Raw genomic sequence first — 22,451 nt, 5'->3', positions numbered from 1 at the left:
ACGTCAATGGCAATCATCTCATTGATAATAATGCACTCACCACTAGCAGCATTATTAATGCACTTTCAATTACGAGAATTTACAAATGAGTTTATGGCAGATTGAGAAAGGAAAGAGATTTGGAGAGGAACAGAGGTAGCTGTGGTTTGGCAGGAATTTGTAAGTTCGGGTCCCAGTTGGCTGGTCCCACCATGTCTAAGCATAGGGGGATGGATATCAGGATCACAGAAGAGGCCAGAGTTGGAGAAAAGTAGCATTCTCGGAGGATGCTATCGAGTTAAGGAATTTTAATGAGCCTCTTGGGGATTATGTACTTCATCCATTTTATTTGCAACAATGAGTGGGAATTGCAACTTGGCTTTTAAAAATGAAACAATATTCTCTCAAGCAATTGTGATCATTTTGTAGTGGCTAGATTGTTAATGTCAGAAATATCAATTTACTGAGGCAGCAACTTGGGTGAGGTGAAGTAACAAGAGTATTAACTGCATCATATGTCAGTGATAATAACTACTAAATGTGAAAGCACTGTACAAGAGGCAAATGATTTCAAAGTAAAGCATATGGTAACAATTGTAGCATGATTATAACTTCAGATTCCTATAGAATAGAATCCCTACAGTGTGGAAACAGGCCCTGTGGCCCAACCAGTCCACACCGAACCTCAAAGCATCCCACCCAGACCCATCCCGCTCTAACCCATCTAATCTACACATCCCTTAACACCATGGGAAATTTAGCATGGCCAATCCACCTAACCTGCACTTTGTTGGACTGTGGGAGGAAACTGGAGCTCCCGAGGGAAACCCACACAGACAAGGGGAAAATATGCAAACACCATACAGACATCCACTTGAGGGTGGAATCAAACCCAGGCCCCTGGTGATGTGAGGCAGCAGTGCTAACCACTGAGCCACCGTGCCTACTTTTTTTAAAAACACAAAAGAGTGCCAGGTGTATGGTTTTAGAGAAAAAAACCGCATGCATCAGCATCAAGCGATAAATGAAAATGACACATCAACAGGACTAAAAACATAGCTGAGGATATTGGATATGATAGTTTCATGAAAACAATTATCCAGGCAATAGAAATCAAAAGATTCAGATCTGATCCCTGGTCTGTATTGAGTTAACATGGCAAGTAGTAATTGGGCTTATGCCAAGGGTCAGCAACCTCATTCACCTGAAGAGCCTTTTTAAAAACATTTTCCCAAATTGCGAGCAGTAAAAAAAAATTCAGCTTGTCAAAACCAAATTGTCAAGTGTCTCTGGTGAATGCTTAACTGCATATATGATCAATAAAATACATATACTGAATTTTTACATCAAGAGAAAGAAGTTAAACAGACCTAACTCTGAATTTTGTTTTTTTAATGTTTCATTTCATAAAAATTGTCAGTAAAGCCATCTTCAAAGCAAACTTTAAGATATGAAGAATCAAGACAACTTTTTGGCTATTGATTCTTGTGGTATTATGTTTTTCAAAATAATGTAGTTTTTCATAGAAACAATAATGGTCGTAACTATAAGACCTGTTCTTCAAATCCCCAAAGGCATAATTTATAAACATGCCATAGCACACTGTTGCCATAACCACTCGAATAGGCTTAGTTGAAGCATGATGATTTTTTTTGTGAAAACAATCATTTGAAGCCATAAAATGCAGCATAATAATTATCCTTTTATCCCTGCAATGAAAAATACAGGTTTATGTTCTTTGACTTAATTTTCTGAAGAACTCTTGTTTCATGTGAATGTGATCCTACTTGAAAAGGTTGGCATCGTCAAATAAGATGTCAAATCATGTGGCTGTATGGCTAGATTGTTGACCCCTGGTCTAGCAGAAGAAGAGAGCAAGGATCTCTGATCCTGGTTGTTTTCCAGGATCTACACTGAAGGCACAAGTGTTTACCAATTATGTGGTCACGTCTACCCTTATAGCCAAGCTTACAATCGACTGGCCACTTGGACTCTTGTGGCACAGTGGCTACTCATAGAATCCAGCAGTAAGAACGTAAGAGCCAGGAGCTGGAGTAGGCCATTTGGTCCTTCAATCCTGCCCCGCCATTCAATAAGATCGTGGTTGATCTTTTTGTGGCCTCAGTTCCACTTACCTGCCCGCACACCATAACCTTTAATTCCTTTACCGTTCAAAAAATTACCTTAGCTTTAAAAGCACAGTCAATCAGTGAGGAAGCCTCAGCTACTTCACTGGGCAGGGAATTCTAAAGATTTACCCTTTAGGTGAAGATGTTCCTCCTCAATTCTGTCCTAAATCTGCTCCCCCTAATTTTGAGGCCATGCCCCCTCATTCTAGTTTCATCCACCAGTGGAAACAACCTCCCTGTTTCTATCTTATTGATGCCTTTTCATAATTTTATATGCTTCTATGATTCCCCTTCATTCTTCTAAATTTCAATGAATGTAATCCCAGACTACTTAGTTTCTCCTCATAAGTCAACCATCTCAACTATGCAATCAACCTAGTGAATCTCCTCTGCAACCTCTCCAGGGCCAGTACATTCTTTCTCAAATAAGGAGATCAAAACTGCATGCAGTACTCCAGGTGTGGCCTCACCAACACCTCATACAGCTGTAATGCAACCTCCCTGCTTTTAAACTCTATCCGTCTAGCAATGAAGAACAAAATTCCATTTGCCTTCTTCATTATCTGTTGTACCTGCAAACCAACATTCTGCAATTCATGCACAAGGACACTCAGCTCCATCTGCACAGCAGCATGCTGCAATTTTTTAATCATTCAAATAATAGTCCCTTTTACTGTTATTCCAACCAAAATGGATAACTTTACATTTATCAACAGTGGGCAAAAGGTCTGGCAGATGGAGTACACTCAAACTGTCTATATCCCCCTGTAAACTATAGACTCTGCTGCACACTTTGCTCTACTATTCATATTAGTGTCATCCACAAACTTTGACATACTAAACATGTCCTCAACTCCAATTCATATATGTAAATTGTAAACAATTGCGGTCCCAACACTGATCTGCACCACTAGTCACTGTTCGCCAACCAGAAAAACACATTTATCCCCACACTTTGCTTCCTGTTAGGTAACTAATCCTCTGTCAATGCTAATACATTGCCTGTATTGCTGTGTCTCTTTATGTTATGCAGCAGGCTTTTGCGCGGCACTTTGGTGAATGCCTTTTAGAAATCCGGATGCATCACATCTACTGGGTCTCCATTGTCCACTGTGCTCATAATGTCTTCAAAGAATTCCTAAAAGTTAGTTCAGCATTGACCTTTTTTGAGCCTCTGCTGCGTGTGCCCAATGAGACAATTTCTATCTCGGTGTTTTGCTATTTCTTCCTTGATGATAATTCAAGCATTTGCCGCACTACAGAAGTTAAGCTAACTAGCCTATAATTCCCCATCTTTTGTCTACCTTAGTCTCTGAACGGCGGCATCACATTTTCTGAAGAAGGGTCTAGGCCCGAAACATCAGCTCTCCTGTTCCTCGGCCTGCTGTGTTCATCCAGCTCTACACTTTGTTATCTTGGCGTCACATTTACCATTTTCCAATCTGCTGGAACTTCCCCAGTGTCCAGTGAATTGTGGAAAATTACCACAAGTGCATTTACTCCCACCTTCTTTTAGTACCCTGGGATGCATTCCATCAGGGCCGGGGACCTGTCTACCTTGAGCTCCATTAGCTTGTCCAACATTACCTCTTTCATGATAATAACTGTGTCTAGGTCCTATCTACCTTAATCTCCTTGTCATCAATTACTGGCATGTTATTTATGTCCTCCACTGTAAAAACCAACACAAAATACCTGTTCAATGCCTCTGCTTTTTCCTCATTTCCCATTACTAAATTCACCTTCTCATCCTCTAAAGGACCAATGTTTGCCTTAGCCACTCTTTCGTTTTATATATTTGTCGAACCTTTTGCTCTCTGTCTTTATATTCGGAGTAAGATTAGAAGAGTAAACTATCTTACCCTTTTTTATAGTTTTTTTTGTGTCTTTATGTTGATGTTTAAAGTTTTCCCAGTCTTCCAGTTTCCCACTGGTCTTTACCACTTTGTATGCCTTATCTTTCAATTTGATAGCCTCCCTTATTTCCTTAGACACCCATGGTTATCACCCCTTTTCCTGTAGCCCTTTGCTTTTACTGATATATACTTCTGCTGTACACTTTGAAAAATTGCTTTGAAAGTCCTTCACTGTTTCTCAAGTGTCCCACCATAGAGTCTTTGCTTCCAGTCTATTTTAGCCAAATCCTCCCTCATCCTATTGTCATCTCCTTTGTTTAAGCATAGGACTCTGGTATTGGATTTTACCTTTTCACCTAACAAGGCATTGCATCCAAGCAAGGTACAGTGCTTTCAGAAAGAAAGAAGAAAGATCTAGAGAGAAGACAAAAATTTCTTCTTCCAAGAAATTCAAAAAAAACTCAGCCCACTTTGATTCAAATGCTATGACCATGGCCATAGGAGTGTACTATTGGCCTAGTCCCAATACTGCACAGGTCAAAACATGAAGTGAAAATCTTTTTCCTAGTTACCAAGTTATCCAATTCAATACCTTATAAGTGTCAGCTTTGAAATAAAAAGAATCAACCAGGTTTCATGAGAACTTATGAACTAGGAGCAGGAGTAGGCAATAAAGCCCCTTGAGTCTGCTCCTCCATTTAATACGAATAAGGTTGATCTCATCTTGGGTTCAACTCCATTTACTGTCAATTCTCCTAACCAGGCATCATTCCTTAAAATAATTATTCCTTAATATTATTCATTAATAAACACACACGTAGCAACTTATTATAAAGTAAATCTTATTCAATGATGATATAAAATTGGCTAGCACAGAGTCTGTAATATAGAAATATAAATATTCATTCCTCTAAATAATCCAGGACACACAGTTAAAGACTAATAACTTATTTTCTCTGTTTCCTCTGCAGAGATTGGTGAAAGTGGCTGTCCTTCAGAAGCCGATGGACATTTGTCCTTGAAGAGGGACAAGATCAAGTTTGGGTGCTATTTTTCCAACCTGCTGGACCAGAAGGCCTTCTTAAATAGGTCACCAAACACATGCTGTTGTCTCCGAAGTCTTGACAGACACAGCTTGTTCAGGAAATGTGATATAAAAGAATATCTCTCAGTCAGTCTTCCAGAAAAACAAATACGTTTCATCCTGAACTCACAAAAGGACTTTTTTTGTCAGAAACAGGAATGAATGATCAGTTGAGTCGCCTTTTTTCTCCAACTTAAGGATTAAGCTCTGTTTTGCACTGTATTTCGCTCAATCTATGAGGCACCTTTATAACGCAAAGAAACTTTCCAGATTGAAATATCTGACAGGTGACACTGATGCATAATTATCTAATTAATGAGGCAAATCTGATTTTCAGAACATTTAAATTCCTCCCAAGACTGTAAGGTAGTCTGGGTCAAGTTGAATCTGAGACACTGAGTCTTGTAGATCATTAAATCTAATTGTCCGGCTATATCAGCATGCCTCTGTTCCACATCAGCCAGTGATTTGGTCTCTTGGCAGCCCACTGAAGCTACTGGTCACAAATTTAGTTGAGCATGCAACAAACAAAAGAAGAAACCCTATTTATTTCTCTTTGCCTGAAAAGTTCTTTCACACTAAAGCCCTCTTACACAAGTTTCAATACTTCTCAACTAAGCTACTGAATGGTGTATACAGAAGCATACTTTGGAGTAAAACTGTGATCCCGAGTAGGTTTGTTTCAGGCAGAGTGGCCTCAATTGTAAGCAGATAGCCTGTATTAACTTGTGAAATAAGTGTTTTGCACAAATTCTCCCAACGCCCTCGCTAGAGGAGTTACATTTTCAGACAGCAGCGATTTAGTTGAAGATTTTGCAGCCCTGTGCAAAAGAGAAGTGGAAAATAACATGGAGTTCCAAGAAAAAGTGACAGTCTCAACTACATTGTTTCCTTGAACAGCTCTGCAGTGAAATGATTACATAAAAGACTCCAACAGTTAGAACATCTTCTACAATGTAATTCCAATGCAGGTGTGATATTAGTTGCAAAAGTGAGAACTATTTCAACCTCGGAAGCAGGTCAGGTTTTCATTTGCAATTATATGTTTCTCAGCTTGTTACATATGCTTGGGCAAGTAGGATGCCAAATCTCATGGGACAGACAGGAACTTCTCATTCCTGCCTGGACCTTCCAGGGTCAAACATCCAAACGGCATATTTAAAGAACAATGTAGAACACTGCATGTTATTCAAGCCATGAGCATTATTCAATGTGTGTTGCAGCTCCCAGGCTGCAGGTAGAGATCAAACTGAAAGAGACCCTTACAGCGCAGTGACACCTCCCTAGGGATTCTGCTGAAGACCATCTAGGAGAGAAAGAAATGTTCTTTTTGGTAGGGATGGCAACAGGAGGCCATCTTGATTGGAAGCTAGCCTGGACCAAAGACACTGTGGAGGTTAGTGCCCCTGGGCAGCACAAGAGAACTTAACTCCAAAGTAACAGGAGACTAAATAATCTACTACATTCCACCAGGGTATGTGCCATAGCAGATTCAATAAGCAGGCAAACTCATAGGGGCATTAAACAATGTCAGCTAGTGACTGCAGAGGTCTGGTAAAGAAAGTTAGGCTCAGAGCTTTCAGATTTTGGCGTTTCAATTTTCTCGCCTTTTCTCCCATTTCTCGCACATGCGATATTATGGTTATGATGGGCACTTACAAACTAATATCACTGATAGCAACTTAGAATGTTACTATGCTTACATAATCAAACTGCAATGGGCAATCCCTAATGTACCTGGTAGGCCCTGGCCAAAGGGTTTACTACAAATTGCACGCATGAGATAAACCTCACCTTATGACTGGATATTTTTTAAAATTCACCTTTCTTTGCTTTTCTGCAAGCTCTTGCACACCATGCATCCTATGCTAAATACCCTTTCACAGGGAGAATCACTTCATCTCTGGTCCCCCCACTCTCGTCCATGGCTCAATCAGGAACTCATTACATTGGTGGCATCACAATGTTTCTTGCAGCTTGTATCAGGAGATCTAAAGAATAAAAGCTTTTCATTTTTAAATTCTCCGAATGCATGCTGAATGTATTGAGCCACTGTTGAAACACATTTCAAGGCCACATTGATATTCTTTGGTGCCTTGTTTCAATGCAAAACCTGGTTGTGAATATCAATAAATCTGACCATGCCAGTATCATCAACAATCCCGATCTATTTTTTATCTAACAGCCAGATGCATGAACTTCCAGAAATATGCTAACGAATGCCAATTCAGAATGAAAAGTCAGTCCAATCCTTCCTCTCTAACCAGGTAGTTTTAAGTGCTTTTGTATTTTCCTATTTGAGATCAGCAAGCCAGCAGGGACCAAGAACTTCTGCTTTGGGGTAATCCATTTTAGCACAAAGTTTTTAAATCAAAGATTGTGAAAGATTGATTTGTACAACAAATAACTTATGCTTGGAACTCCGAGCCCTTGCACTAGTTTAGGCAATTTTTGGAAATATTAGTGCGACCCAGCAGAATTCAGACTAAAGTGGCAATAAAACTGACATGATCTAGCTCATCTACCTAGTGAAGACTGACCCTACTAACCTAACCACCTGTTGAGCTATAGGTATGTCTTTTATGGACATTATGCCATAAGGAGACAAATATAACTGGATGATATACAACAGGAGACACACTTTTTTGTAAAGCTTTGAAGATTTGAAATGATGGTCAAGATGTGACCATATGTTCCGAGGAAGGGTCACCGGACCCAAAACGTTAATTTTGTTTTTTTCTTCACAGATGCTGCCGGACCTGCTGAGCCTCTCCAGCAATTTTGTTTTTGGTCAAGATGTGATGCTTTTATAAAAACCCAAAAGAACTGTGGATGCTATAAATCAGGAAATAAAACAGAAGTCACTGGAAAAGCTTAGGTTTGGCAACATCTGAAGAAGAAAAAAAATCAGTGAGTGAACATTTTGGGTCCAGTGATCTTTCCTCAGAACAAATATGTCTGATTCAGCTTTGCATACTGAAGTGTAATGGTTGCTTTATGACAGACTAGATCCTTTGTGTGCAAGAACAGAGAAAGTATTGCATTTCAATCAAAAACTGTCACAACATCACAATGTCTCAAAATGCTTTTCAGCTAATGAATTACTTGTCAAGTCCAGCCATTGTTGTAGTATGTAGAACATGTGCGATATGTTTATGTTGGGCACTAAAGCATAATTCCAGGTACAAACCACTAAATTCTAATTCGCAAGATGATGTGCTATAACATGCAGCGTAAAGGTAAAAGGTGCATTTAGGTAGGATTATATGAAAAATGTAGAGAGATCTCCTTTCCTGTGATATAAATTCTTTTTGCTTCATAAATGTGGATCGCTTCTCGGCCTTTTGGCTGAGACCAAGTGTTGTTCTTGGCCTTTTGGCTGCGACCACTTGGTGGCGATGGAACGTGCTGGGGCTTTTGCCTCAGTGATGGTGAGGTTTTGGGATCGGTGTGGAAGGAAAACCAACATGAAAAACCATACAGGTGGACTAAAAGCAACAGGGAGCTTCCGCAACATAATTCACTCATCACATACAACGGAAGGATGACTTACCTTGGTTACCTTGCTGGAAAAGTTTATTAAGGTCCAGAGAAGAGGCTCTGGAGTGAGTCTTTGGAAGTCTTGGTGGGGGAGTTGGAGGCACTTCTCCTTTCTTAATAGCATCTTCAGCAGAGGTACTAGAGTATGACCTATTAGAGAGAAAGGCATGAATTTAATTTGTGCCAGCATTGTAAGAGATTTGTACATTGAGTGACCAAATTACAATTCAACTGGCAAGAAAAACTGTTGAACACCTCCGCTCAGTTCGCAAAAAACAACTGCACCTCCCAGTCGCCAACCATTTCCACTCCCCCTCCCATTCTCTTGATGACATGTCCATCATGGGCCTCCAGCACTGCCACAATGATGCCACCCGAAGGTTGCAGGAACAGCAACTCATATTCCGCCTGGGAACCCTGCAGCCATATGGTATCAATGTGGACTTCACCAGTTTCAAAATCTCCCCTTCCCCTACTGCATCCCTCAACCAGCCCAGTTCGTCCCCTCCCCCCACTGCACCACACAACCAGCCCAGCTCTTCCCCCCCACCCATTGCATCCCAAAACCAGTCCAACCTGTCTCTGCCTCCCTAACCGGTTCTTCCTCTCACCCATCCCTTCCTCCCACCCCAAGCCGCACCCCCCACTACCTACTAACCTCATCCCACCTCCTTGACCTGTCCGTCTTCCCTGGACTGACCTATCCCCTCCCTACCTCCCCACCTACACTCTCTCCACCTATCTTCTTCACTCTCCATCTTCGGTCCGCCTCCCCCTCTCTCCCTATTTATTCCAGTTCCCTCCCCCCAACCCCCTCTCTGATGAAGGGTCTAGGCCCGAAACGTCAGCTTCTGTGCTCCTGAGATGCTGCTTGGCCTGCTGTGTTCGTCCAGCCTCACATTTTATTATCTTGGAATCTCCAGCATCTGCAGTTCCCATTATCTCAGAAAAACTGTTGTGTTGACCACTTAGTCATAGAGATGTACAGCATGGGAGAAAGATTCTTTGGTCTAACTCTTCCATTTTGACCAGAGAATCTAAATTAATTCAGTCCCATTTGCCAGCATTTGTCCCATATCTCTCTGAATCCCTCCTAATCATATACCCATCCAGATACCATTTAAATGTTGTGATTGTACCAGCCTCCACCACCTCCTCTGGTAGCTCATACATGCACCACCCTCTGTGTGAAAATGTTGTCCCTTTTAGATCTTTTTGCACTCACCTTAAACCTATGCCCTCTAGTTTTGGACTTCTCTCCCCAGGGGAAAAGGGTTTGACTGTTCATCCTTTCCTTGCCCCTCATGATTTTAAGGTCACCCCTCAGCCTCCAACGTTCCATGCAAAATAGTCCCGGCCTATTCAGCTTCCCCCTATAGCTCAAACCCTTCAATCTGGCAATATTTTTGTAAATCTTTTCTGAATTTTATCTGGCTGCTGTTTATTGAATCTCACCCTATACAAACTGGCTGCTGTGTTCCACATACGACAACAGTGACTACACTTGACAAGTAGTTCATTAGCTGAAAAGCGTTTTGAGACATTGTGATGTTGTGACAGTTTTGATTGTGTAAAAGAATAAAGAAAGTATTGTGTTTCAAGGAATCTGTCATGGAACAGCTGTTGTGTTTCAATATACAAAGCTGAATAGGACAAATTTGTCAGTCAGTTATGATCGATTTCCAAAGTGGAACTCCATTAGATTATGCAGCTATGGTGTACAATCCATAACATTTTATAGAGTAGAAGGTTCTCTTGGGCCACTATAGAACAGGCAAAACTGTACTTACTGTTTGTTACACACTCGTAATGTGATATTTAGATCCATTGACATTAATAGAATGGAATGTAAAATGACGCATTTACTAGGAGCCCAAAGTGATCCCATTTATTTTGCACTACAGCCAAGATTTTTTTTATCCTTTAAGAGTTAAAATCAGATAAAATATACAGTAAAAGCAGATGTCTAAACTGCCAGAGATAGTAGGAACTGCCGATGCTGGAGAATCTGAGATGACAAGAACGGTCTTGACCCAAAACGTCAGCTTTCCTGCTCCTCCGATGCTACTTGGCCTGCTGTGTTCATCCAGCTCTACACTTTGTTATCTAATCAGTCTCGGCTAGGTTTCAAAGAAGAGCCAAAAAGGAAATCAATGAGAATTGATATTGTGTATGGCATTTGTCTGATAAGGAAGTCTCATTCCAAGCACTACTTTACACAGCTAGCTTTTCAACTAATTTGCAGAGCTCACTTAACTAGTTTATTACATTTTTTTCAGCATCTGCTGGGAGCCAGCCGTAGTTGATTAATGTGCTGGAGATAGCAGTAAATCAGATAGGTGATAATCTAAATGCATGGAGTATTTCAATACATCATACAGCGCATTGTGCATTTTATATGCACAATTATTTTAATAAACATTAGATATTTAAAGCAGCTATTTAGGGCATGTAAATTACCTGGGTCTTGTTTTCGTTTTCTGGCTGCAATCCAGTTCCTTGCAACCTTCAAAAACAGGGTGTCACACATTAAGCAGAAGCCTCTTGAATAGAAGTAATTTATGAAAAAAAATTATATTTTAAAATATTTATAATAAAGGTTTAGAATCCTGCACTTTATAAAGATATGCAGAAAGATCCAGATTTTTCCCTTTGGGCACTGCTATTCTTTTAACCATTGGTTATCCAGTTGCAAGCTGTTATTTCTGTTAGCAAGGTTTTATAATAGCAGTCTGTCAGTACAGTTGGATTAATAATGAAAGAAATGGAAAAGCAAAATGATTCCCGAACTCTGATTCTTATGATTATCAGTCTTCATTCTGGAAATGTAAAGAGTCCTCATTTTCAAACTTGTAACTAGTCCTGAAAGCATTTATAAAGGGATCAAACATTCCCACTGACTCATGGGTGTCCCTGTCTATTTTGGTTGGTCATAATCCAATGTTAACTTGGAAACTACAAACCACTCTTCAACCCAACCCTTCAAGCACTGACCGAGAAACCCTAACTCGGGCTTTGATATGGATTCTTAAAAGAACCTTTAATTTATTTAAAGTAGTCTCGCTTAAGGTCACAATTCTAAGCATCTCAGACCTTAAGTGAGGAATTAACAAATAATGGCGTTCATTTCTACTAGGACAACCAGAATTCAATGGAATACCTTAATCGAGCTCTAAAATTTGTCTATATTCAATATAACTCTATGTTTGTACTCAATACTTGTCTTTATGAAACCCAGGATCCCACAGACACCACTAACCAATATATGTCCAAGTCACGATGCTCTGTGACAGAACATTGTGCTAAAACAACTTGGAGTTACAGTAAAACTGCCTGCAGATATCACCTTAGCATAGATGTCTTAATGAGTAAAGAAAGTGGTGATTAGTGGACTGCTTTGACTTGGATCATTTCCATTTCTTGATTGTTGAAATTGAGGGTATTCCATCACACTGCAGATCTTTGCCTTGTGGGTACTGGAAGGGTTTTTGAGTGATGGGAGATGACTTGTCCACTGTGGAGTACCCCACCTCTGACCTCTTCCAATAACCTCAGCATTTACGTGGCTGTGTTCACCTTCAGGTACTCACTCCAGGTTGCTACAATATGCCACCATTGCTTACATGTCTCACGCATCAAAAGCACACTCCTCATATAATCTTTAGCATAGGGGCCTTTGGGAGCATCCTGATGGCTGAGTTTGCTCATGGTAGTGAGTTACTGAGCCACTGGGACTATAGAATTGTCCTGGTTTTCTTACACAGTCTATGTTATTAGTTGGCAATATGCCTCAATATGCAAGGATTAGGAAGGAGATAAATGATATACCTCCTGCTGCTTACTAATGTATCACCTCGAACAAAAATGTGTATGTTGGGAGGATGACGAAATTGGGATTGGTGTCCTGACCGTTAGCTCAGCTGGTTAGATAGTGATACCGTGATAGCAACAGTATGGCTTCAATTCCCACACTGGCTCAGGCTACACAAAAGGATTCTCCTTCTCAACCTCTCCCCTCGCTTGAGGCATAGTGGCCCTCAGGTTAAACCAACACCAACAGTTAAACCAACAGTTGTCTCTCTCCAATGAGACAGCAGGCCGATGGCAACTTTCCCTTTACCATTGTGGTTGAATGTTGACATTTTCTTTGCAAAAGAATGGAGCAAATTAGTCAGCAGGGGAGTGAGAAAAAAAAAGCTAAGCATTTTTGGGCAACAGTTAAAATGCATGTGTGTAAATTCAGAAAACATCTCATCTGGAACCTTATCGGTGACGTGACTCCAATAATTTGGGGTGGCACAGTGACTCAGTGGTTAACACTGCTGCGTCTCAGTGCTAGGGACCTGGGTTCAATTCCACTGTCAGGCAACTGTCCGTGTGCAAACTGCATATATTCTCCCCATGTCTACTTGGGATTCTTCTGAGTGCTCTGATTCCTCCCATAGGCCAAAGGCATGCATGTTAGGTGGACTGGCCATGCTATATTGCCCATATTGTCCAGGAATGTGTAGACGAGATGGGCGAGGCTTGGGAAATGCAAGGCTACAGGTTGGTCTGGATGGAATGCTGTTTTGGGTGGTCAGTGTGGACTCAATGGGCTGAATGGCCTGCTTCCACACAGTAGGGATTCTACAAATTTATTTTAATATGCAGTCAAAAAATTCAGCTGGTCTCTCTGGCAACTTGAAATGTTCAGTGATCATAGTCAAGTAGTTTTATCTGCTAGTAGATGCTGGATACTCGCATGTTCTTCGCTTCCCAGCAGTGGCTCATTTATACTGAGTACAGTTCTAAAGCCATCAGTTATTCTCGAATGTCTTGCCCATGAGCACAGAAAGTGAATTGTGACAACCTTATACAAACATAATGGCTTTACACTCGAACCTGAATTATTGCCTTGCTACACCTACTTTTGATCAGAGACACAGTGAATATGGATCAAAAGGAAGAGTAGCTGCGTGATATTTTGTTGCTCGCTAATCCAATGCACCAAAACCTATCACAGCACCAGCAGTACTATTCCAGCCAAGACTGTAATATAGGGAAGATATGAAAGCTGCTGGTTTGTGCAGTTCAGCAATAAAATGATCTAAGCAATGTGTCATGTGGGAAGCCCATGCATATACTTTTACTCCATCTTGCATCACCTCATATTAAAGTTCACCAATATGCTAATTAGAGCTGGTCTTTGTTCAAATGTCTTACCAGATGTGACAAACAAACGTGAAAATTAAGTTGCTCTTGCCTTCTGGCTGGCTCAGTGGTTAGCACTGCTGCCTCACAGCTTAAGGGACCCAGTATGATTCCAGCCTCAGGTGTCTCTGTGTGGAGATTGAACATTGTCCCAGTGTTTGCGTGGGTTTCTCCAGATGCTCCAGTTTCCTCCCACAATCCAAAAGATGGGGTGGGGGTGGGTTGGATCTGGGTGGGATGTTCCTCAGAGGGTTGGAGGGTCAATGTGGATCCATTGGGACGAATGGCCGGTTTCCGCACTGTCAGAATTCTAATCTACCATTTCCTGTATTCCGCCATATTAGAAAAGTGGCTAATAGGGACGACATTCATAGCAGAGTTTTCCAGCTCATTTTATTGGAAGAAATCAGTTGACTTTTCTGAAAGCATGTCAAAAGGGAGAAGCCAACTCATTCAATGCAAATACGGACATGTGGGTTAATTATTTTTAAAATATATGTTAGATTTTGAGCTCAAAAAATTTAATTTTGACCCTGAGACAGTGGGAACAACTAGAGAGCTGACTAACCTGTTAGCCAGTAAAGTGTACGCCTGACCATTGGCAGGCACATTGTTAATTATTTCAGATTGCCTATCACAATTTTAATGCTTACGTATATATGGAAAAATTCTATGATAATTGCCAAGGATGCGGGGAAATTGCACACACTTGTGCAATGGACCAACTGTTGTACCGTCACTAATGTTACTTCATTAATAATTCATCTCTAAGTTATTTATTTACCTGCTTTAAATAAGGAAAATGCATCTTCACTCCGCTGGTATTCACCTGACATTTGTTTGAATCTAGCATTTGTGCTCCAATTTAAATCTGCAAAACAATTGCAAAAATTTGCATAAATTTTTCATAGGTTTGTTTCTCCTATTCTGTCCATATCATGACTTATTACCATTCGTGCACTGCTTACTTAGTGAGCAACATATGGGGTGATAATGTTTTATATAGTTTGACAGAAATTTTGATTCAAGCAGACTGCATTACCTTTGGCTACTTCTCAGTTTAATTTTGCCAAGGATGAGATGCCTCCTAGTGTTACACAAAACAAAAACAACTATGGCAAATGATTTCTTTTAATATTTTTGCCTAGTGTCACCCAGCATGCAAGATATTCACCAGCACGTTCTTTGGCCAGTCTAGTCTCCCTGACAAAGAAAAATAGGATCGAGACTTTAACGCAATTGAGTACAAAAATCTTATTTTACTGGATACATTATAATGATAATGAAGTTGGAAATTTCACTGAATGCACCATATTGTAATAAATCAGTTGACTACACGCAGGCTGTTTTCCTATGAGACAGCCATAGAATAAAACATTAAATAACTGCAATCCTTCAACATCCTTTAAAAATCTTGATATGAAAATTGCTGTGCACTTGGATAATTTTAAAAAATTGTGCAAATATTTGCTAATTTTTCCTCCCTCCAATCTTAATGGCACCAGGACTAGGAGGCTCTCAGTTTGGTATTCGAGCTCTGCAGTTTGGGGGACTTCGATTGGGGCATCTATCAGGGAAATAAAATCAGTTAAATGCCCTCAACTGTGATACTGAGTTAGGTCAAGCTCGCACACAGAGCAAGACAGCATTTAAGTAACATTTGTGGAACATTTACCTCAGTGGGGAGAAAATACAGCAAGTTCAGCTAGTGAACTGAGCCAATTGGATGGGTTTTATAAGGCATTATGGTCCCTGATCACCTGGGGGGATAAAAAGTCAACAGCATGCCCACCCTCCAGAGTGTTACCGTCCTTTGACCATTTGGGAGCAGCTTTTATTGAAGTTTCACCAGAAAGCATGTCTGGAGGAGGTCCTGACTTAGACAGCTGCTGGTGACTCTGATGGCTGTCAGCTCTATAATCCCAGCAGTGCGTGGGAGGAAGGGTGTACAGGGAAATGGAGGACCTTTAGGATGCCAATGATGAATACTAGAGATCCAACGGAAGGAACAACCCTCTTTCCTGCCCAGGAAGTGAAAGTTGCCAGGCTTCCCATTTGGTGTCAGAGATAAAGGGAACTGCAGATGCTGGAGAATTCCAAGATAATAAAATGTGAGGCTGGATGAACACAGCAGGCCAAGCAGCATCTCAGGAGCACAAAAGCTGACGTTTCGGGCCTAGACCCTTCATCAGAGAGGGGGATGGGGAGAGGGAACTGGAATAAATAGGGAGAGAGGGGGAGGCGGACCAAAGATGGAGAGTAAAGAAGATAGGTGGAGAGAGTATAGGTGGGGAGGTAGGGAGGGGATAGGTCAGTCCAGGGAAGATGGACAGGTCAAGGAGGTGGGATGAGGTTAGTAGGTAGATGGGGGTGCGGCTTGGGGTGGGACCGCTTTGCAGAACACCTCCGCTCAGTTCGCAACAAGCAACTGCACCTCCCAGTCGCAAACCATTTCCACTCCCCCTCCCATTCTTTAGATGACATGTCCATCATGGGCCTCCTGCAGTGCCACAATGATGCCACCCGAAGGTTGCAGGAACAGCAACTCATATTCCGCCTGGGAACCCTGCAGCCTAATGGTATCAATGTGGACTTCACCAGTTTCAAAATCTCCCCTTCCCCAACTGCATCCCAAAACCAGCCCAGTTCGTCCCCTCTCCCCACTGCACCACACAACCAGCCCAGCTCTTCCCCCCCACCCACTGCATCCCAAAACCAGTCCAACCTGTCTCTGCCTCCCTAACCGGTTCTTCCTCTCACCCATCCCTTCCTCCCACCCCAAGCCGCACCCCCATCTACCTACTAACCTCATCCCACCTCCTTGACCTGTCCGTCTTCCCTGGACTGACCTATCCCCTCCCTACCTCCCCACCTATACTCTCTCCACCTATCTTCTTTACTCTCCATCTTCGGTCCGCCTCCCCCTCTCTCCCTATTTATTCCAGTTCCCTCTCCCCATCCCCCTCTCTGATGAAGGGTCTAGGCCCGAAACGTCAGCTTTTGTGCTCCTGAGATGCTGCTTGGCCTGCTGTGTTCATCCAGCCTCACATTTTATTATCTTCCCATTTGGTGTGGTCATCTTCCTGCCACAGATAAGGTAGTGGCATCATAAAGTCCTTAAGTGGCTGTTAATTGGCCAAATAAGAGGCCCCAATAGGCCCCAGGATGGGTGGGCCATCCAGCACCTCTCCTATGCACAGGAAGCCATAAGAAAGGCCAGCGGTAGTAGGAAGACAGTGGGCAGACTACATGCTGGAGGCACTGGGGTGGCTTTTTCAGCCTTTTGAAAATAAGAATGTATCTTGTTTAACTTCTGTTTCAGCATTTGTTGCTGATGGTATCATTAAGAAAATTTGGCCAGTATATTGAGAACAGTAGTTGGGAGGACAAGTTGCAGCTGTACAGGACATGGATTAGAACACTTGGAATAATGCATTCAATTCTGGTCTCTCTGCTATAGGAATTTAATTAGATTTATTGTGACATGTTCCTAAATAGTGAATGGTTTTGTTGGCAAGCGGTATTGCCAGATCATAGTCAGTAAGCATATACAGGCTATAATGTGAAAAATAGAAAGGATAAGGCATACAAGTTACACTCCACAGGATGTATGCAGGCAAGATCAACATTTTTGAAATTAAAGTGTCCATTCGTCAGTCTAACAATGGCAGGGAAGAATCTGTTCTTGAACCTGCTGGTGTGGGTGTTCAAGCTTCTGTATCTTCTGCCTGATGGAAGAGGTTGTAGGAGGGCACTACTGGGGTTGGATGGATTTTGATGTGTCAGGCTTTGCACAGCAACAAGAGCCCATGGTTGGGAAGTTGGGTCCCGTGATGGTGTGGGGTGTGAACACAACCTTCCATAGTTGCTTGTGGAACAGGACAGAGCAGGTTCCATATCAGGCCTTTATGAACCCAGACAGTATGCTTTCTATGGTGCATGAGTAACATGCTAAATACATGAGCAGCCTCAGGAAGAAGAGGCCTTTTTGTGCCTTCATTATCATTGCATCTATGTGGGAAGTCCCATGAAGGTTGTTGGTTATTGTAACTCTTGGGAAATTGACACTCTCAGCACCCTGCTCTGATGGAGATGAGGGTGTGTTCTGCTCTTTTCCTTCTGAAGCCAATTATAAGTTCTTTTGTTTTGTGAACATTCAGTTTTCTTTTTGTATTTACACCACGTCACCAAACCCTCCATCTCCTTCCTGTCATCTGAATCATCATTATTTATTATCCATCCTATCATAGTGGTGTCAACAGCAAACTTATAGGTGCAATTCATTCAGAATTTGACAACAATAGTGAGTATACAAGGAGTACAGTAGGGACCTGAGAGTGCATTCTTGAGGGTTGCAGTGTTTGAATGTCATCATGGAGGAGATGCAGTTGCCTATCTTCTCGATTGTGGTCTGTGTTTCAGGAAGCTGAGGAGACAGTTGTACAGGGTGGAGCCAAGCCTGAGGTGTTAGTTTTGAGATCCGTCTTACAGGGATAATGGTGTTGAAGGCTGAGCTGTAGGTGATTAGCAGAAGCCTGATTGTAGGTGGCCTTGATGCCCAGATGTTCCAGGGATGATTGCAGGGCAGGGCTGGGAAAAGGGCATCTGCTGTGAGCCTGTAACATTAGTGGAAAAATTGCAAGGGATTGAGGCAGGCTGAAAGTCGAGAGTTCAAGTGGGCCATGACCAGCATCTCTAAGCACTTCATGAGTTTGGATGCCAGAGCCACTGGGCAGTAGTGATGAAGTCATAGTGCATGTGGTTTTTAGGACTGGGATAATGGTGGTCTTCTCAAGCAGGTGCAGAGTACAGCTTGTCGGAGTGAGACAAAGATGTCAGTGAGTACCTCTCCACAGGAATTATGTGCACAGTTGGTGCTTCAGTCCGGGTCTGTCACTTTCCTTGGGTGTTCTCACCAGGAAGACTGATCTGACAACTGCAGTGACTGAGAGATCAGGTGCATTGAGGCCTGGCGGGGCAGTGGACACCACGCTGCTGGCATTCTGTGTAAACCAAGTGTAGAGAGCACCAGGGTGGGAAGTATCTTTGTCCACTCTCTTGCTTTGCTCATTTTGGTTGGTTGGGGCCATTAAACTGTTCCAGTCCTGCCTCTTGGTATCTTTGATGGATTTACTGAGGCCTTCTCCTCTAAATTTTCTGAAACAGCCCTGGTCGTCCCCTTTTGATGCTGCACTCCTGGTCTGCAGTAGGGAATGGTTTAAACAGTTCATCCAAGGTTTCAAGATGGGGAACAGCCAGATTGACAAGAAGCTTTTTTTACTTTAAGCTCAAACATTCATAAAAGATTTGTAAGGGGCTCAGCTTCAGGGAGAAACTGTATAGGCCAGGGCTACTTTTCCCTGGAAACATGTAGTCTGGTGGGTGGCCTCAGTGTCTTTGAGATTTCCTCTGGTTTCCTCCATAGTCCAAAGATGTGCACTTTATGTGGCATGGCTATGCTATGGGCCTAGTGTGTCCAGGGAAAGACAGAGTGACAGGGATATGGAAGGGGACTTTGGGAGAGATGCTCTTCAGAGGCTCGGTCGGGCCTCGATGGGCCGAATGGCCTGCTTCCATACTTCAGAGGGTGAAGATAGATAAGTCCCCTGGGCCGGATGTGATTTATCCTTGGATCCTCTGGGGAGCCAGGGAGGAGATTGCCGAGCCTTTGGCATTGATCTTTAACTCGTCATTGTCTACAGGAATAGTGCCAGATGACTGGAGGATAGCAAATGTGGTTCCCCTGTTCAAGAAGGGGAGTAGAGACAATCCTGGTAATTATAGACCAGTGAGCCTTACCTCAGTTGTTGGTAAAGTGTTGGAAAAGGTTACAAGGGATAGGATTTATAATCATCTAGAAGAGAATAAATTGATTAGGGATAGTCAGCACGGTTTTGTGAAGGGTAGGTCGTGCCTCACAAACCTTATTGAGTTCTTTGAGAAGGTGACCAAACAGGTAGATGAGAGTAAACCGGTTGATGTGGTGTATATGGATTTCAGCAAGGCGTTCGATAAGGTTCCCCACAGTAGGCTATTGTACAAAATGCGGAGGAATGGAATTGTGGGAGATATAGCAGTTTGGATCGGAAATTGGCTTGCTGAAAGAAGACAAAGGGTGGTAGTTGATGGGAAATGTTCATCCTGGAGACCAGTTACGAGTGGTGTACCGCAAGGGTCGGTGTTGGGTCCACTGCTGTTTGTCATTTTTATAAATGACCTAGATGAGGGCGTAGAAGGAAGGGTTAATAAATTTGCAGACGACACTAAGGTCGGTGCAGTTGTGGATAGTGACGAAGGATGCTGTAGGTTGCAGAGAGACATAGATAAGCTGCAGAGCTGGGCTGAAAGGTGGCAAATGGAGTTTAATGCAGACAAGTGTGAGGTGATGCACTTTGGTAGGAGTAACCAGAAGGCAAAGTACAGGGCTAATGGTAAGATTCTTAGTAGTGTAGATGAGCAGAGAGATCTCGGTGTCCATGTACACAGATCCTTGAAAGTTGCCACCCAGGTTGACAGGGCTGTTAAGAAGGCATACAGTGTTTTAGCTTTTATTAATAGAGGGATCGAGTTCCGGAACCAAGAGGTTATGGTGAAGCTGTACAAAACTCTGATGCGGCCGCACTTGGAGTATTGTGTACAGTTCTGGTCACCACATTATAAGAAGGATGTGGAAGCTTTGGAAAGGGTGCAGAGGAGATTTACTAGGATGTTGCCTGGTATGGAGGGAAGGTCTTACGAGGAAAGGCTGAGGGACTTGACGCTGTTTTCATTAGAGAGAAGGTTGAGAGGTGACTTAACTGAAACATATAAAATAATCAGAGGGTTAGATAAAGTGGATAGGGAGAGCCTTTTTCCTAGGATGGTGACAGCAAGCACGAGGGGGCATAGCTTTAAATTGAGGGGTGAAAGATATAGGACAGATGTCAGAGGTAGTTTCTTTACTCAGAGAGTAGTAAGGGAATGGAACACTTTGCCTGCAACGGTAGTAGATTAGCCAACTTTAGGGACATTTAAGTCGTCATTGGATAAGCATATGGACGTACATGGAATAGTGCAGGTTAGATGGGCTTGAGATCGGTATGACAGGTCGGCACAACATCGAGGGCCGAAGGGCCTGTACTGTGCTGTAATGTTCTATGTTCTATGCTGCATTCTGCAAGCCATGCTAACCTTCCAAACCACTGGAGCAGAGAGATGCAGAAAATCAAGCTCTGATGTGCCAATTTAGAAAGCTTTCAGAATCAATCCCTGGTAAGTCTGGAGTTATTTAATCTCAGCCAAGATTGTAAAATTGTTTTACTTGTAATTTGAAGCAAATTTTTTTAAAAAGATAGGAAAACAAGTGTTTATGTATTTCTCCTCATTCCAGTCCTAACGACTTGACTGCAGAGAGTCATACAGCACGGAAGCAGATCCTTCGGTCCAACCAGTCCATGCTGAACATAATCACAAACAAAACTTACCCACCTGCCTGCTCCTGGCTTTCATCTCTCCAAATGTCTTTTCAACGTAATTGTACCCGCATCCATCACCTAATCAGCAAATTCACTTCACGCTCGAACCACCCTCTAAAAAATCTGCTTCATATCTTTTTTAAATATCTCTTCTATCCTTAAAAATGTATCCCTTGGTCTTGAAATTCCCCATCTTAGGGAAATGGCAGTTACCAATTATATCTATTTCTCTCAATATTTTACAAAACTTCAATCAGGTCACCTGTACACCTCCTGCGTTCCAGTAATAAAAGTCCCAGCTTATCCAGCCTTTCCTTATAACTCAAACCTTCCATACTCAGCAACACCCTGGTACATCTCTCCTGAATCCTCTCCAGCTTAATAGTATCCTTCCTATAACTGGGCAACCAGAAAAGGACACAGTACTCCAGAAGAGACCTCACCAATAGTTTGGAATCAGGGTTAATGTTAGATAACTACGCAAGATTATTGACAGTCTTCTCTTCAAGATATTTGTTACAAGCACTTTTTTTCCCCCAACGGCAAGTGTAGCAGCAACTTCATTTCCTAATTTAAAAATAACCAGAAGAACTGTGGATGGTGTAAATCAGGAACAAAAACAAAGTTGCTGGAGAACTCAGCAGGTCTGGCAGCATCTGTGAAGGAAAAATCAAAGTTAACGTTTCAGGTCCGGTGCCCCTCTGTTTCTTCCTACACAGATACTGCCAGACCTGCTGAGTTTCTTCAGAAACTTTAACAACAAAATCAATTTCCTACTTACTCATTTAACTACTCTTTGTAAAAAAGGTTAGAGGCCCAACATTTTTAAAAAGTTTCCATTTGAGCCATCATTATCTGTAATCTTTAAACTCAAAAAGTCAAACCCCTCATTATCTGAAAAGCAACAGTTAAAATACAACTACACCAACTGAAAATAAAACCAAATTAGATTTGGAATCATTATTTTGAAATCAATATGACTAATTCCATGATGATTAAATTTTGTATTGAAATGTCGATATCTGAAAGAATGGTCTCAATGTTGTGGTGAGAAACTCCCACTGAGTTTGATAAATCTCTCAACTGCCATTCATTTTCATATCTATTTGTTCAGAATACTTTGACATAATTTCTGTGATGAGAAATGTCTGTTCATCTCGCCAAGTTCTTTATCTGTTTTGTGATTAAAAGTTATAAATTTCTGTTCAGTCTGTTC

At 42.0% G+C, this 22,451-nt stretch overlaps 1 protein-coding gene across 4 annotated transcripts in view; it reads right to left on the bottom strand.

The window, feature by feature from the left end:
- Positions 1–22,451, bottom strand: part of reps2 (RALBP1 associated Eps domain containing 2) — a 182,717-nt gene that overhangs the window by 42,636 nt on the left and 117,630 nt on the right. For all 4 annotated transcript variants that reach the window (XM_059650393.1, XM_059650394.1, XM_048540758.2 and 1 more), the window contains exons 11-13: positions 14,566–14,652; positions 11,049–11,094; positions 8,602–8,738 (exon numbers count right to left, since the gene is read on the bottom strand). In XM_059650393.1, coding sequence (XP_059506376.1) covers positions 8,602–8,738; positions 11,049–11,094; positions 14,566–14,652 — 270 coding nt within the window. The remainder of the gene's footprint in view (positions 1–8,601; positions 8,739–11,048; positions 11,095–14,565; positions 14,653–22,451) is intronic.

The sequence above is a fragment of the Stegostoma tigrinum genome, chromosome 12 (genome assembly GCF_030684315.1).
Source record: "Stegostoma tigrinum isolate sSteTig4 chromosome 12, sSteTig4.hap1, whole genome shotgun sequence".
Taxonomy (NCBI): domain Eukaryota; kingdom Metazoa; phylum Chordata; class Chondrichthyes; order Orectolobiformes; family Stegostomatidae; genus Stegostoma; species Stegostoma tigrinum.
Note: the sequence above shows the minus strand (reverse complement) of the source record. Positions and strands in the feature narration are given on the sequence as shown.